The 19701-nt window shown below is 60.4% G+C and overlaps 1 protein-coding gene across 2 annotated transcripts in view; it reads right to left on the bottom strand.

Moving 5' to 3' along the window:
* PLXND1 (plexin D1) overlaps positions 1 to 19701 on the bottom strand; it is a 51870-nt gene that overhangs the window by 2659 nt on the left and 29510 nt on the right. The window contains exons 10-33 of one of the 2 annotated variants that reach the window (XM_012655170.1): positions 17306 to 17395; positions 17011 to 17104; positions 15850 to 16004; positions 15009 to 15160; positions 14376 to 14475; positions 14143 to 14282; positions 13145 to 13312; positions 12972 to 13062; positions 12469 to 12732; positions 12221 to 12370; positions 11259 to 11373; positions 9487 to 9594; positions 9289 to 9401; positions 8226 to 8330; positions 7574 to 7704; positions 7037 to 7235; positions 4864 to 5010; positions 4566 to 4722; positions 3702 to 3805; positions 3556 to 3619; positions 2768 to 2802; positions 2385 to 2489; positions 1329 to 1492; positions 89 to 236 (exon numbers count right to left, since the gene is read on the bottom strand). In XM_012655170.1, coding sequence (XP_012510624.1) covers positions 89 to 236; positions 1329 to 1492; positions 2385 to 2489; positions 2768 to 2802; positions 3556 to 3619; positions 3702 to 3805; positions 4566 to 4722; positions 4864 to 5010; positions 7037 to 7235; positions 7574 to 7704; positions 8226 to 8330; positions 9289 to 9401; positions 9487 to 9594; positions 11259 to 11373; positions 12221 to 12370; positions 12469 to 12732; positions 12972 to 13062; positions 13145 to 13312; positions 14143 to 14282; positions 14376 to 14475; positions 15009 to 15160; positions 15850 to 16004; positions 17011 to 17104; positions 17306 to 17395 — 3099 coding nt within the window. The remainder of the gene's footprint in view (positions 1 to 88; positions 237 to 1328; positions 1493 to 2384; positions 2490 to 2767; positions 2803 to 3555; positions 3620 to 3701; positions 3806 to 4565; positions 4723 to 4863; positions 5011 to 7036; positions 7236 to 7573; positions 7705 to 8225; positions 8331 to 9288; positions 9402 to 9486; positions 9595 to 11258; positions 11374 to 12220; positions 12371 to 12468; positions 12733 to 12971; positions 13063 to 13144; positions 13313 to 14142; positions 14283 to 14375; positions 14476 to 15008; positions 15161 to 15849; positions 16005 to 17010; positions 17105 to 17305; positions 17396 to 19701) is intronic. The other variant, XM_012655171.1, reaches the window with a different exon arrangement.

Below are 19701 nucleotides of genomic sequence, written 5' to 3'. Positions count from 1 at the left end.
ACCCATTCATTCATCCCATGTCCCCAGACCTGAGCTCCTTCAGTTCCCCTCCCAGAGAGATCTCTCTGAGGCCCCGGAGGTGGCTGACCTTGCCCAGCTGCAGGTCCGAGATGGAGCAGGCGTCGATGAAGGCCTGTGCGATGACCGAGAGGCAGGCGTCGATGTGGTCCGTCTTGTCAATGTCAAAGACAAACTGGGGGTTCTTCAGGATGTTCACCCAGAACCGGAGAGGAAGGCTGTGGGGTGGGGGTGGCAGAGGCGGGGTGAGCCCACCCACCCCAGCGGGGGCAGGAGAGCAAGTGGCCGAGGGAGGCAGGCCAGGCGGCCCTGGAGGAGGGAGGTGGCTCGGGCCTTTGAGGGCTGGTGGAGCGTGGGCACAAGATGTGACCTCTGGGAACCTGAGCGTGCTCAGCCCTGGCCAGCTGGGCGGCAGCCACCAAGAGCAGGGTTTCTGCTGCAGCGAGATCGCCCCCGCCAGCCTCCTCAGCTCTCACGAGGGAGCCTCAGGCCAGGCCCTGGTTCTCATTAGAAGCCCCCCCACAGCTGCGCTGGGCAGCCCGAGGCTCCTCCCCCCACCCCGGCAGGCAGCAGGAAGTCCAGCATTAGCGCTGGGGCCACCAAGGAGCCGCAGGGGATGGGGGAGGGGGGTGCCTGCAGCCTTGTCCTTGGGAGGCCAGAGAAGGTTGGTAACACCCCCACCCCCACCCCAGGGCCACCCAGTGACTTGGCTTATGGATCCCCAGAGCTCGGAGAAGTTCCTGCAACTGCACAGAAACTTCTGGGCCGGTGGCATTTTTTTCTGAGGGTCAGGCTGAGTTTTCAACAACCTCTTGGTGCAGGTGTGTGACCACGGAGAGCTAAGACGTGCCTCAAAGGATGGTGGCTATGAACTGGGTATGGAATTCAGATCACGTGGGGATGAGGCTGGTTCTGCCATCCCAGGGCTATAGAACTTGGGCAGTTGCTGCTTCCCGTGAGCCTCAGTGTTCTTATCTGTACGATGGAGCTGAGGGTGCCCACCCAAGAGGGGTGGAGGCAGCATGATAGTACAGGCAACACTTCTATAGTACTCACGGGGCGCTCTTCTCGTTAATTCTTAAAATTAACGTGGGTTACTTTGATTGCTTTGGTTTTGTAGCAAGGGGAAACTGAGCACAGAGAGATTAAGTCACTTGCCCAACATTACACAGCTGGGAAATGGCAGAGGAGGGACTGACCCCAGCAGGTGGGGCCGGACAGAGGCTGGGCTCTGAAGCCCCAGGACACAGCCGCCCCAGAGATACAATGAAGTCTGCACAGCCCTCCCCACCTGGCTGCCTGCCCCCGACCTGTTGGTCTTCCAGATGTGCAGGGTGTCAGGGTCTGAGATTCCCCTCTTCTCAGCCTGCTCCTCCAGGAAGTCGAAGAAGTACTTTACAGCCAGCGGGGGTTTGTCTTCACGGATGCTCAGGATGGCCTTGAACAGGTCGTCCAGAAACTTCTGCAACGTGCCCTGTGGGGGAACGGGGTGGCCACCATCAGCCCAGGGCCTTGCGCAGAGGGTGAGCGGGCTACCCCAGTGGCTCTGGGGCACCCCAGTGCTCAGGCTTCCCCACTGGGAAGCCCCATGGCATCAGGCTGGTTACCTAACCTTTCTGGACCTGTTTTCTTTTTCTTTTTTTTTTGAGACAGAGTCTCACTCTGTTGCCCGGGCTAGAGTGCTGTGGCGTCGTCATAGCTCACAGCAACCCCAAACTCCTGGGCTCAAGCGATCCTACTGCCTCAGCCTCCTGGGTGGCTGGGACTAAAGGCACGCACCACCATGCCCGGCTAATTTTTTCTATTTTTAGTTGTTTTGCTAATTTCTTTCTATTTTTAGTAGAGAAAGGGTCTCGGTCTTGCTCAGGCTGGTCTCGAACTCCTGAGCTCAAGCAATCCTCCCGCCTCGGCCTCCTAGAGTGCTAGGATTACAGGAGTGAGCCACGGCGCCTGGCCTTGGACCTGTTTTCTTATCTGAGAAATTGGCTAGTGAAACCTGCCTCGGGGGTGTTGAAAGGACTAATGAAGACACTGGGGCATAGAGCTGAGAATGTGGGCTGTAGGGTGTTGACTCTGCCACCAAGCCATGTGACCTTGGGGACATCACTGACCCTCCTGTGACGTGGCTAATACAGAAGCGGTGAGGCATCTTTCCTGGCCGTGGGCAATGCCTCCTTAGGCGTGGCCCTAAGCCCTCAGCCTCTTGCCCTGAGAGCTCACCTGGCCCCACAGAGGGGATGGGAAGGACTCACACCCCCTCTCCCGACCAGGCCTGTGCGCAGTTGACCCTCTAGGGCGCTGATCTCCCGGAGCTGGGGCTGGGCCCTGCACCCGCTGCACAGAGGGGAGACTGAGGCTGGGCCCACCTTGGTAGATAGCAGACGTGTCAGGTAGATTTCTGGTAGCACCTTCTTGCGGTGGCTTTGCCGGTGGGACTTCCTGGGCTCGGCCAGTTCATCTGTGGGTAGCACCTGGGAGGCCAGTGGGTGGTCAGCACCGGCACTAGGCACCACCCTCGGCCATCCGTGGGAGGTCGTTCTGTGCCCAGGGGCACCTGGCTCTGCCGGCTTCTGGCACACAAGGGCTGTGGCTCCCTCCTGACTCTGGCCCCACCCCCGCCCCCCCACCTCCGACCCCCAGCCTTTCCCAGGGCCTGGGAGCACTTTTCCAGGAGGCCCAGGGCGACAGAAAGCCAAGGCCACACCCAGTGAGGGGCTGGATCCCCCAGGGCCCCAGGCCAGGCACTCACCAAATGGAAATACTTCTCTGTGTCCAAGTCCTTCACTGCAAGAGGAAAAACACACACAATAAATAAACAAGGGAGAGGAGTGGGGAGAGCAAGATGGGGAGAGAAACAGAAAAATGGAGACATCCACAGAGACACATGGAGAGAATGAGACAGAGACAGAGATAGAGAGACATGGAGAGACAGAGGTCCAGGGAGACACGCAGAGAACGGGACAGAGCGAGGCAGAGAGACATGCAGAGGGAGGCAGACACACAGGGAGGGAGAGAGATTGGAGAGATACAGTCACAGAGGGAGAAGGGGGAGGCCCCAAGGGGGCAGGGCTGGCTGCCCTCAGCGCCAGCACAGCCCCCCAGGCTGCAGGGGGAAACCTGAGACTCTGCCCTCAACTTCGGGAGGGGACCCTGAGCCCGGAGGAACCCAGGCTCCCGGGCCTGGCAGCGGGCGACTGGGCCTGGGGCATCTGATGGTGTGGATGGGGCACTTGAGCCAGGGCCGCGGCCCGAAGCCCAGATGGGCGCGCCAGCCTCCCCTCTTTCTGGCGGCTGCCCAGACCTCTGAAAACCACATCCCGCCCTCCCCAGGCCTCTCCCCGGCTGCCGCAGGAAATCAGCGTGAGGAGGCCTGGCCGCAGGCCCTGCCCAGGCAGCACTGGGTCAGAGAAGACTGGCCCAGGCCATCCCCCACCCCCAAGGAGGCCACGGCCCGGCTCAGCCCTAGCCTCTTGGAGCCTCAGTTTCCCCACTGGGGCGTGGGATGGAAGCACCTCCCCACCATGGACGCCCTGCTACCTCTGCTCAGCGTGTTGTCCTTCTTGTCTATGAGGCTCATGGCCAGGGAGGCACCTTCAGGGATCTGACGGGAGGGGAGAGGCTGAGGTCAGAGGTCAGAGGTCAGAGTGGGTGGAGGTGGAGGTTCGGGTGGGGTAGGGCCACACCTTGTAGTGGGCGAGTGTGTTAAGCTTCTTGCGGCCGTCCTCCACCACTGAGGTGTCGTCCAGGTCCCGCAGGATGTAGCTCTGCGTGCTCGAGGCGAACCACTCTGCAGGCAAGGAGCAGGCCGTCAGGGCCACGGCCACGCAGCGAGCGGCCTGTTTCCCACGTGTGCAATGGGGATGGGGAGAAAGAGCGGGGGCAGAGGGTGTGGGGGTACAAAATGCCAGGGTGGTGGCACGGAGCAGGAGCTCTGGAAACGACCTCACCCGCAGGGTTGCTAGTGTGACAACTGCTGATGAAAGAAAAGGCACCAGGCACGAAAGTCGCCACACGCCTTCCACGACACCCGCTGTCCTTAGGACAAAACCCAAGTGCCCGACTCTTCCCTTCTGGGCTCCAGGGGGATACAGTGCCTGACCCGTCTGCCCCCTGCATGCCGGTGCCTGTGGTCACCCCAACTTCCCTGCTCTATGTGGACAACTGCCACACCTGCCTGTTCACCATGACAGGCCAGGGCTCAGAACAGGGACCAGCACAGAGCGACTGCTCAGGAAAGGCCTACCTACGGCCTTGGGAATGAATGGCCTCAGCCTCCTGGCTTAACCAAGACTCCTATGCATCCCTCAAAACCGGCTCTGATGTCTCCTCCTCTGGGAAGCCTTTCCCAAATGCTTTGCTGCGGTTGCCCATAGCTTGCCCACACTGCAGGACCTGTCTCCCATAGAACACAAGCTGCTTGCCAATAGAGACCTGTCTCATCATGTGTCACCAGGGCCACTATTAACGCACATACGCTGAGTGAAAGGCAGGGCCGTCCTGCGCTGAAGCAGCCCAATGCCGAGGCGCCCGCCACCGCCCCCACCCACCGAGGTCGACGTCCTCTACGCGCGGCCACTGGGAGTAGGGCACGTTCTTGCAGAAGGCTTCCAGGATCTTCTCCTTCACCTGCGTCAGCGTGTCGGTGTCCATGGCCCGCACGCTCAGTGAGTCCATGCCGCAGCCCTGGAAGGACACGTTCAGGTTCTGTAGGAGGGAGGGATAGAGTCAGCGAGTTGCTGCCGAGGCTACGTGGGAGCCCAGGCGGCAGTGGCCTGCCTGGGGCCCGGTCAAGGTGGAGGCCAGGACTAGCCAGGCCCGTGGGCCCTCCCAGCCCGCCCTGCTCACCCGGGGCTTGGCCTCGATGTTCTCCCGCAGCAGCCACTCCTCATTGAGCGTGTAGCGGGCCTTGCCCGTGATGGCGTCGATGGAGCCCTTGCTGATCTGCTGCTTGATGGCGCACAGGAGCAGAAAGAACGGCTCCCCGACCGTCTCCTGGCGGGCACGGGGCTATCAGGGGCCAAGGCCCAGCCCCTCTGGCCTCCCAGCCCACCCTCCACATGCCAGCCCCACGGCACGGGGCAAACACCCCAGCTCCCAACGCCCTCGGCTGCCTGCTTAATATCCTTCTGTTGAATCGATGCCGGTGCCAATGCCACCCCCTAGGGTGTCTCCACAGACTCTAAGCTCCTGTTTATTAGACGTCACCGGCTGGGGGCAGGTATGTTCACTTCACTGTCCCAGCAACCCCTCCAGGTACGAGGCATTGTCCTCACTGTGCAGCCGAAAACGCCAAGGCTCAGAGAGGGCAAGCAAGTTGCCCAGGGTCACCCAGCTGGGAAGTGGTAGAGCTGGACTTGAACCCTGGCCACTTGTCAAGCCTGTGACTCTTTCTACTAAGTGGGAGCCTCCCAGGGTGCATTTAGGTGGAACCAGAACACAGATGTGGCCCTGACCCAGCTGATGGCCTGATGACTGTGGGGTCTCAAGCCATGTCAGGGCTCCACCCCTGCTCTTGCCCACCTCCGTGTGGCAAAAGAGCACCTCGCCAGAAAGGGGCTCAGCCACCACCCACGCCGTGAGCTGATTCTCACGGTCCCTGTTTAGCAAGTAACCCAGGTGTTCTGTTTGTGGTGGCTACACAAGTAAAAATGGTGAGCAGATTTAAAGAAAAAAGTGAGTCCATAATAGCTTTAGGCAGATCTGGCAAAGACTATGAGGGCAGCGTGCCAGCCTTGTTCCTGAGCCAAGCCTCCAGGTCTGGCAGCCGAGAGCCACTGTGCCCCATTTGCTAGAGGAGGAAACAAGCCCAGAGGGGAAGGCCTGGTTGAGGTCACACGAAGAGGCCAGGGGAGCTGGGTCCAGAGCCCACATGGTCCTTGTGGCCCCTGACACAGCCCCGATGGCCCAAAATGAGGCAGCTGGCAGGATGTTAGGGGCCCCAGAGGGCCCTCCCCGGGCCCAGCCTGGTTCCACCCTACTCCCCCCTTCCCAAGGAGGCTCCATGGGATGTCCCGGGCTGCCCGGCCCCTACCAGCCCCAGGCCCAGGGGCAGAGGCCCCATTTGACGGAAGGAAACCAAGGCCCATAGAGGGCAGTGACTTGCCCAGGGTCACCCAGCCGGGCTTTGCCAAAGACTGGACTCAAGCCCAGGACATCTGATGCCCTGGTTCTGGGCTCCAGCCAGGCCTCTGCTTTTCCCCTGAGACCCCCAGATGACCCTCCAGCCTCTGCCACCACAGCACAGCTGGATAGTGGCACAGGACCAGGGGCCGAGCAACTCCTGTTCTTATAGGGGTCCTCCTGGCAAAACAGAAGGCCCTGACGACTTCCTGGCCCCGCCGTCCCTGTCAGCCCGCTCTCCCATCGGAGGAGTCACCAGACTCCCTGCGTTCCTTTCATGGACACCCTCCTCCTAGCCTTTGCCTATGCTGTTCCCAGTGCCCAGAGCTCCCTCCACACTTGGCTCCTCACCTGGCTCGTTCCCACTAAGCCCTCGGGTCTCAGCATGGGCCACCTGCTCCTGAGCCCTTCTGCTGGGTCGAGATCTGCTGTGTGGCACTTATCACTCTGTGTTTTCATTAGTTTCCACATCTCTCCCCGACGGCAGGAGAGAACCTCAAGGTCTGGGCTGGGGTCTGATTTATCTCCTAAATCCAGACCACTGGCCCAAGGCCACACCAGGGAGAGTTAAATGAGAAAACAACGTCCAGGGACAAGGCCCAACGCCACCTCTGCTCTGCTCCAAGCATGCTCTGAGCCCCTGCAGCGAGCCAGCCCGGCCTCCTGGGAGCCTCGGGTCCCCCATCTGCATAACAGGTCCTATGGGCCTGTCCCTGCCCCCTGAGCCCCCTCTTCCACATCTGCACAGAGGACGTGATAAGCCCTCCCAGCAGTGGGCCCGAGGATCTCGTAATGTCAGATCTACCGAGGGGCAGCTGAGGAGGTGGTGGCCACCACTGTCACGTGGCCCTGTTATTTCCCACGCCTGGGTTCCCATGTCTCCCGCTGGCCGCCTCACCCGCAGACAGCTGTACATGCAGATGGACATCCAGTTCGTGAGCATCTTCTCCACCACGGACTCGGTGCGCCGCAGCATGAGCTTGGGGTTCTTGGCGGCCGAGGCGTCGATGAGGTCCACCAGCAGCTCCTTCATGATGCTGGTGTAGTACTCCAGCTTGCCGTGCAGCGCGATCGTCAGCAGGGAGGCCAGGCTGCACCTGTGGGCGGCACGGCGGGCGTCGGCGCCTTGTGGTCCTGGGATCTGTGGGTCCTGGGGCCTCAGTGCCGCCTTGTCACTGGACCCAGGGACCCCAGGTGTGCCTGTGTGGGAGGCTCCTGCAGACGAGGTGAGTGGGGCTGGAGAAGAGGCCACCTTCGCTAACTCCACGGCAGCCACTGTGGCCTGTGATCCCATGTATTAGGCGTCCAGGCCCAGGAAGGGCAGGGATATGGGGGTCTTGGGAACCCCAGAGCCCCAGGACCCAGGGCCTGATTGCTGTGTGGGCTTGGACAGACCCCTCTCCCCCCACCCACCCCAGATCTCTTGCAGCCTGACCTGTCGCGCACTGCAAAGTCCTTCTGCTGCTCCAGTGCATGGACAAAGACGATGAGGAAGTGCTTGTTGTTGAGTAGTGAGGAGAACAGGCTGATCCCCTCTTCCATGTTGGGCCGGCGGCTCTCAGGAATCTGCAGAAGCAATTGGTGACAGGGTGTCCGAAGGGACCCAGTGCCCCTGCCTGCCTTGGGTCCCAGCAGTATGGTGCCATGAAAGGCTGCTTGTATACCTCCTGGGATGGGGAGCTTACTATCTTCCAACAGTGGATGCCTCCTAACTCCCTGTAACTGGGAACAATGGCTCTGTTGAGTTGAAAAGTGGGGCCCAGAGAAGGGTGAGGGTGCCAAGAGTTAACCCAGCATCCCAGTGTGGGAGACTCTCACCTTCCGTTCTCTAAGCAGCAGGCGGAATGGAGTGTACAGGAGGACCCAATCCTCTGTCCTCTCTACCTGGCCTGGGGGGTCAGCACTTATAATACCCTGAATGGCTGCTTGAATAGCCTCTGGGATGGAGGGCTCAGTACCTTACAATGGCAGATGACTCTCAGCTCCCCAAGACTGGGATTAATGGATTAGATGAGCTGGAAAGGGGGACCTAAGAAGGGGTAGGGCTGTTGTCAAGCAGCCTGCACTGTGTCTGAGGAAGTACTCACCTTCCACTCTCCCAGCAGTGGGTGGGTCTCCTGCACCGGGGAGCTGCCCTGGGAGTTGAGGGTCTGCGAGGGCAGTACGTAGCGCTCTTCATAAAGGGAGGAACACTGTAGGGGCAGACCCCCCCGCATCTCAGCAGGCTGGAGACCCCCTGCCTGGCATGCAAGGGGCGCTCACAAATGGAAAGAAAGGGGCACTGCCTTGGCTGGCCCAGTGGGCCTCTGCTGGGGGCAACTGACACAGAAATAACCCCATATGAAGAGTAAGAGGCAGTGGGCCAGGCCCAGGGGGCCACTGGATTCCGGGGGGCGGGGTGTCCCAGAGGGCTCCCTGGCAGGGTCACAGGCAAAGGAATCAGCATGAGCCAAGGTGTGGCAATGCAAGAGGGCATGAGGCTTAGGGGGAAGTGAAAGCAGCTCAGTGAGCCACTGGGGAAACCGAGGTAGACAGGCTGGTAACGACCATGTCATGCAAAGGGTGCCGTGAGAGTCTGAGCTTCATCCCAAGGCTGGGAAGAACCACTGCGGGGGGTTTCGTGAAGAGTGACGTAGTCAGATATAGGCTCACTGTGGCTGCTGCAGGGGGAGTGGTGTGGCCAGGGCAAGGGAGGGTGCTGGCCACTGGCACAAACGCCTGGACAGGCCAGGGCAGTGAGGAGAGGGCAGTGGCCCGTGGAAGGGCAAGAAGGAGTATGGGGCGCATGGAAGGGATGGGGTAGCGCCTAGAGAATGGGAGGCGGCGACATGGAGACCGAGAGAAGCCTGGCTGGGAAGGGGCCCAGAGATGAGAGAGGCTGGCTGGGGCAGTCCTGGCCACCCCTGCACCCCCTTCAGCGAGGGGCGAGGCAGACCCAGCACCCCAGGACAGTGGGGCCGGCAGCTGGCTTCACAGTTAAACATCAAGTGAGCGGAGAATGAAAATGGGGGGAGGTGGCCAGGACTGCTATGGACAGCTGTGCAGGTTTTACACTGCTCAAGGGACCCTCTAGGTGGGCACGGCCCAGTGAGGTTGAGCTGCCTGAGGCGGCCAGCATGGGTTTGGGGGCGGGCTCGGGCTCAGGCTGACCTTGGGGAAGAAGGTGCGGGTCACGAAGTGCTTATACTCCAGGAAGGGGATACCCTGGCTGCGGTTCAGCTCCTTGGTCAGGTCTGTCATATCCGTCTGCAGCTCAGCGAAGCCTGGCGGACACGCGCGCGGCCATGAGCGGAGGAGAGCCCATCCCTCCGATGGGAAAGTTGAGTCCCCACTGTCCCCACCTGCTACCTTTGCGGATTTCCTCACGGATCTGAGACTCCATCTCCTCCATCTGCAGCAGCGTCTTCTGCCAGTAGCGCTCGGCGCGGCGGCTCTTGGTGCAGAAGACGAACAGGGCTACGGGCAATGGAGAGGGGGTCAGGCCTCAAAGCCCTTTGGGAAGCTTTTATTGGCACCTGCTGTATGCAGGGCCCCAGCCTGGAGGGAGAGGCCCTGCCCACTGGCCTGGGCTCCAGCTCCTCTGGGCGGTGTGTGGGGCGGGAAACGGTCCCCTCCCGGGGCGCCAGCTCCTGCAGGGCAGAGGGCTTGGGGAGCGGCCAGCACAGCAGCACTTCGTGACCAGTCCTCAGAGAAAGGGGCGTGCGCGTGTGCAAAACAGTGCTCAACACTGGCTTTTCCTGAGTGAGAGAAGTGTGAGCAATTTCTGTTTTCTTTCTGCTTTTTAGCATTTTCTATTCCTTCTTCTATGACCAGGTGTGACTTATGAATTAAGAAACTTTCAAAAGCAGACTACAAAGGAGTATTACAGTATAATCCTTTTTGGGGGAAAGGGGGTGCATATATATATGTATAATGTGTAAAATATTTTATATATGTACTATTTTTAGAAAAGAGACTGAAAGGAAATATACGAAAATACACAGGGTATTAATGATGGTATTTTTTTCCTTTTATCTTTTCCCAGGGTTCTCTAGAATTTTGTGCATTGAATATACTCATTTTTAAAAATAGCTGTGTTGAGATGTAATGCACACATCATATACTCCATCCATTTAAAGTGTATAACTCAATGGTTTTTAGTATAGGCACAGAGCCGTACAACCACCAGCACTAATTTTAGAGCATTTTTGTAGCCCCAAGAAGACCCGCATCCATGAAGCCGTCACTTCCGTGCCCCTCCCCCAGCCCCTGCAACCACGAACCAGCTTCTGTCTCTGTGGCTTTGTGCATTCTGGGCATTTCATGTAGGGGGAGTCACACAGCATGTATCTGGACACTTCATGGAGGGGGAGTCACACAGCATAAGCAGCTTCCTTCATTTAGCATCCTGCTCTCGAGGCTCATTCAGGATGTAGCATGTCAGTACCCGACTCCTTTTGGCTGAGTGATATCCTAGCATGTACTCGTATCACATTTTATCCACTTACTAGCTGATAGGGATTTGGGTTGTTGTGACCTCTTGGTTATAAATAACAATGCTATAAACATTTGTGGACACGTTTTTGTGTGGACACGTTTTCCATTTCTCTCCAGCAGACACCTAGGAGTGAAGTTGCTGAGTCACAGTGCAACTCTGTGTTAACATTTCGAGGAACTGCCAAAGTGTTTTCCAACTTGGTTGCACCATTTCACATTCCCTCCTGCGATGAGTGAGGGTTGCCACTTCTCTGCTACACTGAGTACGTTACTTTTGTAACCATTAACATTGGCATAGCCCCCAGACACTTAGGTTAACCTTCCCTGAACAACCCTCTCTTAAGTACCTTTAGTAGCTCCCTACTGACTGGAGAACATGGTTCCAAATGCCTCTACCCGGCATTCAGGGCCCATGGCTTGGGCCCAGCACGTCCCCCCAACATCTACCGTCTGCCAGCCATTGGTACCATCACGCGGGCACACCTGCCTCCGCCTCTGGGTGCCTAACCTGTTCCCACCTCCAAGCCTTTGTTCAAGCTGTGCCCCCAGCTCATCCTGCCTCCTCCTATCTGCCAGTCTTCAGAGGGGCCGGGGCAAGGTGGGCAAGTCTGCCCCCCACCGGGCCCGAGGGTGGGGCTCCTTACCCACCACGGAGAGCAGCAGCAGGACACTGCATATGACGATGGACATGATGATGGCCGTCTCGCTACCCCCCAGCTGCAGCGTGGCGATGGTCTGGTTGAAGTTCCCTACCTGGATCTGCAGAGGTGGGGGAAGGGGGTTGAGGTTTCTTGGACTTACACCTCAGCTCCTCTCCTCACTCACTGTGTGGGCTTGGGCAAGTCATCTAACCTCTCTGAGCCTCAGATGTCACATCCCTAACACAGAGATAGCCATGTCCACCTCCTGGGGACACTGTGAGGGGTAAATGAGGTGCTGCTTGTCACCTTGGTCCTGGGTCTGGCACAGAGGCGAGACTCAATACAGGGGGCTGTGATTATTGCTACAGGCTGGAAGCAGTAGCAGAGGAGCCAGAGGAGGCTGGTCCATGGGGCCTGGATGCGGTCACCAAGTATCTGTAGGGCTGCCCTGGGACCAGGGGGCAGGTGGGGTGTGAGGACTCACAGGGCAGGGATGGGACTGAGGTGTGAGTGAAAAGGGAGCCATCCTGGGGCGGCATGTGCTGCCTGGGAGAGAGTGAGCTCCCCATCCTAGGAAGCATGCAAGTAGATATAATGCAGAAGAGGCCACTTTCTGGGCCCTCTCTGTTCCTCCTGCTTCCCCTCTCTCCGTGCTTTACATGATGACTGGCAGCCCAGGCTCTAAGTGGGACACCAAGTGGGATGGGGGCAACCTCTGGTTTCTGAAAGTCCAGGCCCACCAGGCCCAGATGGGGCTGATCATTGGCCTTGAGCAGGTCACTAAGTTCGTGGGCCTCAGTTTCCTCATCTGTCAAGTGGGGATGAAAAGCTCTGCTTTGCTTCGCTTGCCTAAGCTACTGAGCGTGCAAATGCTCAGTGAGTGCTGGGCTGGGCGCAGATGCTCAGCAGATGGGGCAGGTCTGGGGGCCGGGTCCGCCTCTGCCTTGAGTGCCCCCTGCACTCACCGTGATGGGCAGCTGCCCCTCGGCCGCGCCCAGGGACTCGTTGACTGAGCAGTGGATGACTCTATCCGAGACAATCTGGATGTCGCAGGCCACTTGGCCAATCTTGACGCGGTATTCATGGGTCTGGAGCCCCAGGCCGTCCTGCTCCTTCTGTGGGTGCAGAGGGGGCGCTTGCGGGAGATGCTGGCTGAGGCCCACAGCCGAGCCCCACGGCTCGCTCCCGCCCACCTGGTACCCGCCACACTCACGTGGATGACTAGGGTGAGAGGCTCGCCGGGGTGGTGCTTGATCCACTTCTCCCTCTTGGCGGTGGAGAACTGCGGGTTGGGGAGGTAGTCCAGGCGGAACCCGCTGCCCCGCTGCGCCTCCTCGGGCTCCAGCAGCTCCTCCGCCACGGCCACCTCGTCCGTGTAGGCCCGGCCATTGATGAAGAAGTCCACGGGCGCCGACGCATTGCTCAGGGCCCCGGGAGACGGGCAAGTGATGAGGGTGGAGTTGAGAACCTTGCAGAGCTGGCGTAGGAGCACCGGGGCCAAGGCCAGGGACACGGGATGGACAGACAGACATGGAGAGATGGGGAGAGTGAGGTTTATGGAAACGGAGAGAAAGAGGGGCAGGGAGGGCCCCGTGACGGAGAGACGGAGACCAGGGCAGGCAGAGAGAGGCAGACGGATGAGGAGATGCACCCCGAGGAGGCCTGTCAGTCAGGGCCCCCGGCCCACCTCCCACCATCAGGCACCCGGCCCCTCACCGTGGGCTCCCGGCCGATGTGGTGCACGGCCATGGACACGTTCTGCACCATGTGGAAACGCTCGCCAGCCACTGTGATGGTCCTGCCGCCACTGTCGGGGGCAGCGAGACCCGTCAGCCCACCTGCTGCCCCAGAGAGGGAGGCCTGGCCGGGGGCACGGATGGGGTCCTCACCTGACGGGGCTGCGGCGGGGGCTGATGGCCGTGATGACCGGGTTCTGCATGTACCAGAAGGTCAGGTTGCCGCGCACGCAGCCACGGCGCTCAAAGCGCACGCACACGGGCACGGCGGCTGGCAGCGTCCCCCCGGGCATGGTGCAGGTGATGCTGCTGTCCGTGCGCCTGTGGGGGCAGCGGGCGTTGTTAGCGGGGCCTGCCACCCACTGCCACCCACTGCCGATGCCCCCACGCTCCAGGGCACAGGCCCAAGTGTTTGGCCCAGGTTCAAGGTCCCCCCGACTGGTCCCAACTTCATCTCTGCCCCGTCTGACAGAGGCCCGTTAACGCCCAGCCATTTCCTCCTCACTGCCACCGCGTGCTCAGGCTGTCCTCCCCACGCTCACCTTCCCTTGTCCTCTGGGACCTTGCTGGACTTCCTAATTTTGCCTCATCCCACCTCCTCCAGGAGGCCCCTCAGATCTACTCTCCCATCCCTTTCCCCCCTAGAGAGGGCTGTCCCCTCAGAGCCCTGGAAGCACTTTTCTCCCAACCCTGGACCCACGGGATGTTCTTATTTCCTGTGGGTGTGTCCACCTTTCTCTCGAGGGCTGTTTTGGGCTCATCTTGGTGTCCCCAGCAATGCCCATCGGTGGGCCTGGCACACAGTAAGTACATAATAAAGACAAAGGTATTTCACCAAGAGGCTCCAGACGATGCCCCTGGCACTAACCACACCCTGGGCCAGCCAGGGGATCTAAGAGTGTGTGCAGTCATCACATCTTCACCGCAGCTGCCACTTACGGAGCACCTACTGCATGCTGGGCACAAGCACCGTCCATAGCTCACTGGTACTGTCCTTACCAGGCGAGGAAGCTGAGGCTCAGAGAAGGACGGGGCTTGCCCAAGGGGACACAGCCAATGAAGACCTGGGTGATACCTGGTGCGAGGATGTCACCCCCAGCCTGTCAGCCCCCAACCCCATGGGTTTCTCCGAGTCGGGCCCGGGGACTTACACGAGCTCTGTGCAGGGCTCTGTGTCGTTCACCAAGACCTGGAGCTCGGAGCCCACATGGAGGTCGCTCCCGAGGATGGTGATCCTGGTGCCGCCTGCCTTGGGGCCCACGGCAGGCTCCAGGGAGTGGACCAGGGGCAGCTGTGGGGAGGAAGGCAGGCGGTCAGGCCTCGAGGTAGGCCGCGGGGGCGTGCGTGGGGGGTGGGCCAGGTGGTGGGCTGTGGCCTTCCTTACCACGTACGAGAAGCGCTCCCGTGACCTGCCCTCCTTGGAGGCGTTCACCGTCACCACGTCTGAGAACGGCCCCGGGGCCGGCCCCGTGGCACACACGATCCTGAGTGGAGGCAGCCATGGTCAGCGGCAGCAGCTGGCGGGTCCCGGGCCCCCCAAGGGCCACCCTGGTGCCAGGCTCAGGGGCCCACCCCACCCCACGAGTTTCCCACAGTTGTGCAGTTGTACGACAAGGGGTGGACGAGATGGCGTCTGATCGCGAGCTCGCTTACTGGCTGGTACACTGAGGGCTTATCTACAAGCCTGACCATGGAAATCCAGCTCCTTCCTGCCCACAAACATTTCCTGGGGCCCCTTTGGGCCAGGCCCAACAGCTGTGGACCCACATCTTCAGCCACGCCGGACGCCCCCAAGCCCTCTTAACTGCACGCTGTTGTCATCGGGCTATGTGCAAGGCAGGCTGGGCCAGGGGCGCACAGGAGGGCTTCCGAGAGGAGTGGGCATCGCAGCCGGGTCTAGAGGGACGAAGAGGACTGTCCCAAGCAGAAACGGCCCAGGCAAAGCCCGGGGGGCCCTGATGCAAGAGGTTCTAGAGGGGAGCAGAGTGGGGGGGCCGGGGCACTGCCGGCTACTCACTGCTCCGACACCATGTATCTGTTGGCCAGCGGCTCACAGGCCACGCTGCCAATCCACACGCCGTGGGCCACGTCGCTGAGCCGCCGGCCCAGGTTCCTGCCACGGATGGTCAGCAGGGTCCCACCATCCAGGGGGCCACTCAGGGGCTCAATCTGCCAGGTGACCAGAGGGGGCGGAGGGGGTTCTGAGGCTGGGGCGCCACAGATTTCCTTCCCACGGCCACACGCGCCCAGGGAGGTGCGGGGAGGGCTGGGCTGCCGGGCCCTGGGCTCATGGTGAGGGTGTGCGTGCGCATTACTGAGCCCACGTGGGGCTGGGGACGCCACTCAGGGGGTCTCCTGGGGGACGCCAAGGGCAGCCCCCAGTGGCCGTGTCTGACCGCAGGAGCTGTGTCCCACCCACAGCCTGAGGTGGGCACCTGAGCAATCAGAATCCTCCCTGGGTCTTTCTCTTAATTAAAATGGAGGCTGGGGACTCACTGGTGGCCTCAATTATTATCATATGGCCAAGGTTTCCTGGACTTTGCCATAAAAACGGCGACACTCAGCCCCCGGCGTCTCTTCCACCCCGTGTTTCCGATGCCCCTGGCCTGCAGTTTTTCTCCATAGCACTTACTACGTCCTAAGCATAATTTACTCATTTCCTCGCTCATTACCGCCCACCTCCCCCGCTAAAGCATCCGCTCCATGGGGTGGGGCACTTCATTGGCTTTGCAGGTGACGGCACAGGTGCGCGCCTGGGCGTGTGCCCAGGACCTCGAGGACGCGGGACCCGCATGGGGCACCGCGCATGTGCCTGTGCAGGCGTGTGGGCGCGGTGAGCCTCCCCGGGACATGCTTACCGCACGGATCTCAGGGGCAGGGCAGGTGCCAGGCTGGGGCTGCAGGGGCCCCCGCAGGCGGCAGCCGTCACTCCACATGCACAGGTGACCCAGGTCCTCACGGCCCAGGCACTGGGAACAGTCGGGGCTGCCCATGGCGCAGTTGTAGACCACAACTGGGGGAGACATGGGGCGGCATGAGTCAGCCCCACTCTGCAGCTCCCGCCCCCATCTCCACTGTCCCCTTCACTCTCACCGAATGTCTGCACCCTCTCACTGTGGCACCCCACCCAGAGGCAGGTCCTGGTTCTGAGGGTCAAGACCCCGTGAGGTTCTTAGCACCTTCTCCAAAGCCCTGGGCCTGTGCCAAGCACAGGGTGGTCACAGTCTCACTGGCCTCCTTCCTCCTCATGGTGATTCGACTGGGTGGGAGCTATTGATTAGCCCCATTTTACAGATAGGAGACTGAGGCTCAGAGAGGAGGAGTGACTTACCCAAGCTCACATAGCCGGTGAGCGGTGGAGCTGGGATTCACACCCAGGCCTTGGTGGTCGGATTAACCCCAGCAGGGCCCCGGGATGCTGGGGAACCCCTGAACAATGAAGGCCCTGAGGACACTGGGGCGTCAAACCCTCGAGTGGCCCAAGGAGGAGGGCAGGGAGGGTTCTCTGGGGTCTGAGGTGTACGGGAATGTTCTGGGGCCTCTCTGTGGCCTTCCTGGTGGGAATCGGGAGGGCCCCAGGTCCACCAGGAACGTCTAAGACTCCCCATGGACAGACAGGCCCCTGGAGCGCTGACTCAATGCATGTCCTAGCAGTAGCGGCACCACCCACCCTTCGGGGGTGCTGACACCACAGACACTGTTCTCAAGGCTGCTGTACATCAGCTCAGCAAATCCCCATCAAGCCCTCTGTGAAGTGACTGTGGCCCTGTCTCACATGCGGACACAGAAAGGTTAAGGGCTAGTAAGTCACAGAAATGGCGCAGCCATCGGTGTGGAGATGCTCGAGGGCCTGGGGCCTGGCAGAGTGGCAGGGCTGGGACCCAAGTCTGCGTGTGAAATGGGGAACCTGAGGGCAGGACCTGGCACTGTGGCGACCACCAAAATGAGTCCCCCAAGGCACAGCCCCACCCACTGTGCAGAGTCCCCCGTGGCCATGTGGAGCGGGTGGGGGTGCCCACCTGTCATGGGGTCAGGGCTGTCCAGGAAACGGGCTGGCCACCCCTTTAGCTGGAGGCTGAGTGGAAACACCTGGCTCTTCCGGGCTGTGTGCAGCTGCAAAAGCATGGGAAAGAGCATGAGAGGCCTGGGTGGTGTCCCGGTCACCGCTATGGGTCGTTATGGAGACAGATGAGGGCAGGGCTGTTGGGATGGGAGCCCAAAGGGTGGTGGGGTAGGGTGGGCAGGAAAGGGTGCAGCATCCAAACTTCTACGGGCCGACCCCTGCCACGCCCCTGCTGGAGCCACACCACTCACCACCACTTGGTTGCAGCGTACAACTGATTCGTTCACCCACACAGCCTCGAAGATCTCCTCCAGCCCAAAACTACACTCTAGGGCTGCACCCTGTGGGAAACAGAGAGGGCAAAGGGGGTCTGAGGAGAGCCAAGCTTACCCTCACTGCCCTCCAAGTCCCACAGGACATCACAGACTGCTGCCCTAAAAGGTGGGCTTGGGTCCCACTGTCAGGCCTTTTGCTGGGCTGCACCATGCCCCAGAATTCCCTTCCTGGACATAATGTTCAATGCTTGAGGGAGACCAGGGGTGCACGAACACCCAGAACTTTGGCCTTGTGCTCTCTGTGCCACTAAAAGCCTCTTGGCTGGGTGCCGTAGCTCACTCCTGTAATCCTAGCACTTCGGAAGGCAGAGGTGGGAGGATCATTGAGCCAGGAGTTCGAGGCTGCAGTGAGCTTTGATGACGCCACTGCGCTCCAGGCTGGGCACTGGAGTGAGACCCTGTTTTGGGGGGAAAGAGAAAAGCCTCTCCAATATCCCCCAGTGGCCTGAGGCAGGGCCTCTCCACCTCTGCCCTATAAGGCCATGCCCTAGACAGGCCAACACACCCTTCCCCATGGCACAAACTCTCCTGCCTGGGCTTGCCCAACCCCCTCCTCCACCCAACAACCCGTCTCCCTTTTCACCACCAGCAAAACTCAGCCTTCAAGTTCCAGCTCAAACAGCCCACACTCTGAAGCCTTCCCAGATGCTCCGCTCGAATCAGGGCGCCCCTCATTTGATCGCGCATTCCCTCACTCAGCAGTGACTATCTGGGTGTGTGCTGGGGGCTCTATGAAGCTCCTAAAGCCTGCCCGCCGCCCTGTGTCAGGCACCGCCCTTAGCCCCTTGCCCTGGCTCTGTTTACACCTGTCTCCTCAATCGGTGGGGAGGGGCCCCTCTAACACCCGCCTTCAAGCAGGTAGAAAATCTCAGGTTCTACCTCACTCAGGCCTGGGTTCAAATCCCACCTCTGCTACTTCGTAGCTGTGTGACCTTACGCAAGTCGCTCTACCGCTCTGAGCTTTGGTTTTCTTAAATGTACAACAGGAATAGGCTTCCCTACCTTGCGGGGTCACTGAGGAAACTGGAGATCATGTATCTTAGTGGGCTGCACACTATAGGTGCCTAATACATGCTTGCTATTATTAGTATACAGGAGGTGTTCAAGAAATATTTGTTGAATGAATGAACAGGGCTCGATTCCCCAGTCTCATCTTGCCCTCTGGGAAGCAGCATCAGTAAGTGTTTGCTGAGTGAACAACTCAGGTTTCAGGGATTAAGCCATGCCCCCAGGCAGCTGCGTGGCAGGGCTCCCTGTTTCTGCGCCTCTCCTTGGGAGATGGGACCCCCCCTAAGGAGAAAGCAAGTCAACGTTCCCCTTTCTGGGACCCACCCCGGAAGCCAATACAGGAAAGTGGCGGTTGCCAGGACCAAAAACCCCTTGATCCCTTGCTGCGCTGAGCTGGAAGCGGGTCTGTCCTCAGGGTCCTGGGCTATCTCTGGGCAGCAGATCCAGCCTGTTCTAGGGCTCCCAGGGTGTAGGCTCAGCAAACAGGGCTGCAGCGGAGCCCAGGCCCCACCCCCGCGCCAGCCTTCCGTGTTCCAGAGCAGGCCTTGGGGCAGGAGGGTAAGGGATCCCTGTGGCTCAGTGAGAGCAGACTCGCCCACTACACAGCTGGAAAGAATCAGCCAGGACTCCAATCAGGCCTTGGGCCTCTTCGTCCCAGGCTCCTGTAGCCCGGCCCAGGGGGGCCGAACTGCCCTTCCTACCCGCCCAGGCCCCTTGCTGTTCCTGGAGGCTCTTGCCCCAAGCCTTGCAGGGTGGGGCTTGAGGGCGGAGGGCAGGCTCCTCCCCAGCCCTCCCAGGGCTCCGGCCCCTTCCACAAGGCTCCATGACACCTCCCAGATGCCTGGCACGTGGCCCCCACGTGTGACAAACCTCATGGGCCTCAGCTCCTCGTGGGAGTGACAGATGGCGAGTCCCAGGGAGCCGGGGAGGGGGTGGCTGGCAGGCTTCCAGGACTTGTCAACGCTTCCCACCCAGGACGCTCCTCCAGGAGGGGCCCAGAAAGGGGCTGCTGTGTACCCTCCCCCACCGAGATGGGAGTGGGGCTGGTGCAGGGCTGAGCAGAGCACTGGATTGGGAGTCCTGGGTAAGTCCCTATGCCGTGTGACTTGGTGTCATCTACCCCCCGCACCCCCCCACCCCCCGGCCTCACGGGACAATGGGGAATGGTGTGGATAAGGGGCTCTCCGATCACTCTCCAGGGAAGACACAGACGCCACCAACTGAGCAGGCAGGCTCAGCCTAGGGGCAGGGCAGGGTGGGGCCCAACGCGCAGCAGCCTAGGCCTGGCCCTCACCACCTCTTCC

The sequence above is a fragment of the Propithecus coquereli genome, unplaced genomic scaffold, assembly GCF_000956105.1.
Source record: "Propithecus coquereli isolate 6110/MARCELLA unplaced genomic scaffold, Pcoq_1.0 Scaffold461, whole genome shotgun sequence".
Classification (NCBI taxonomy): Eukaryota; Metazoa; Chordata; class Mammalia; order Primates; family Indriidae; genus Propithecus; species Propithecus coquereli.
Note: the sequence above shows the minus strand (reverse complement) of the source record. Positions and strands in the feature narration are given on the sequence as shown.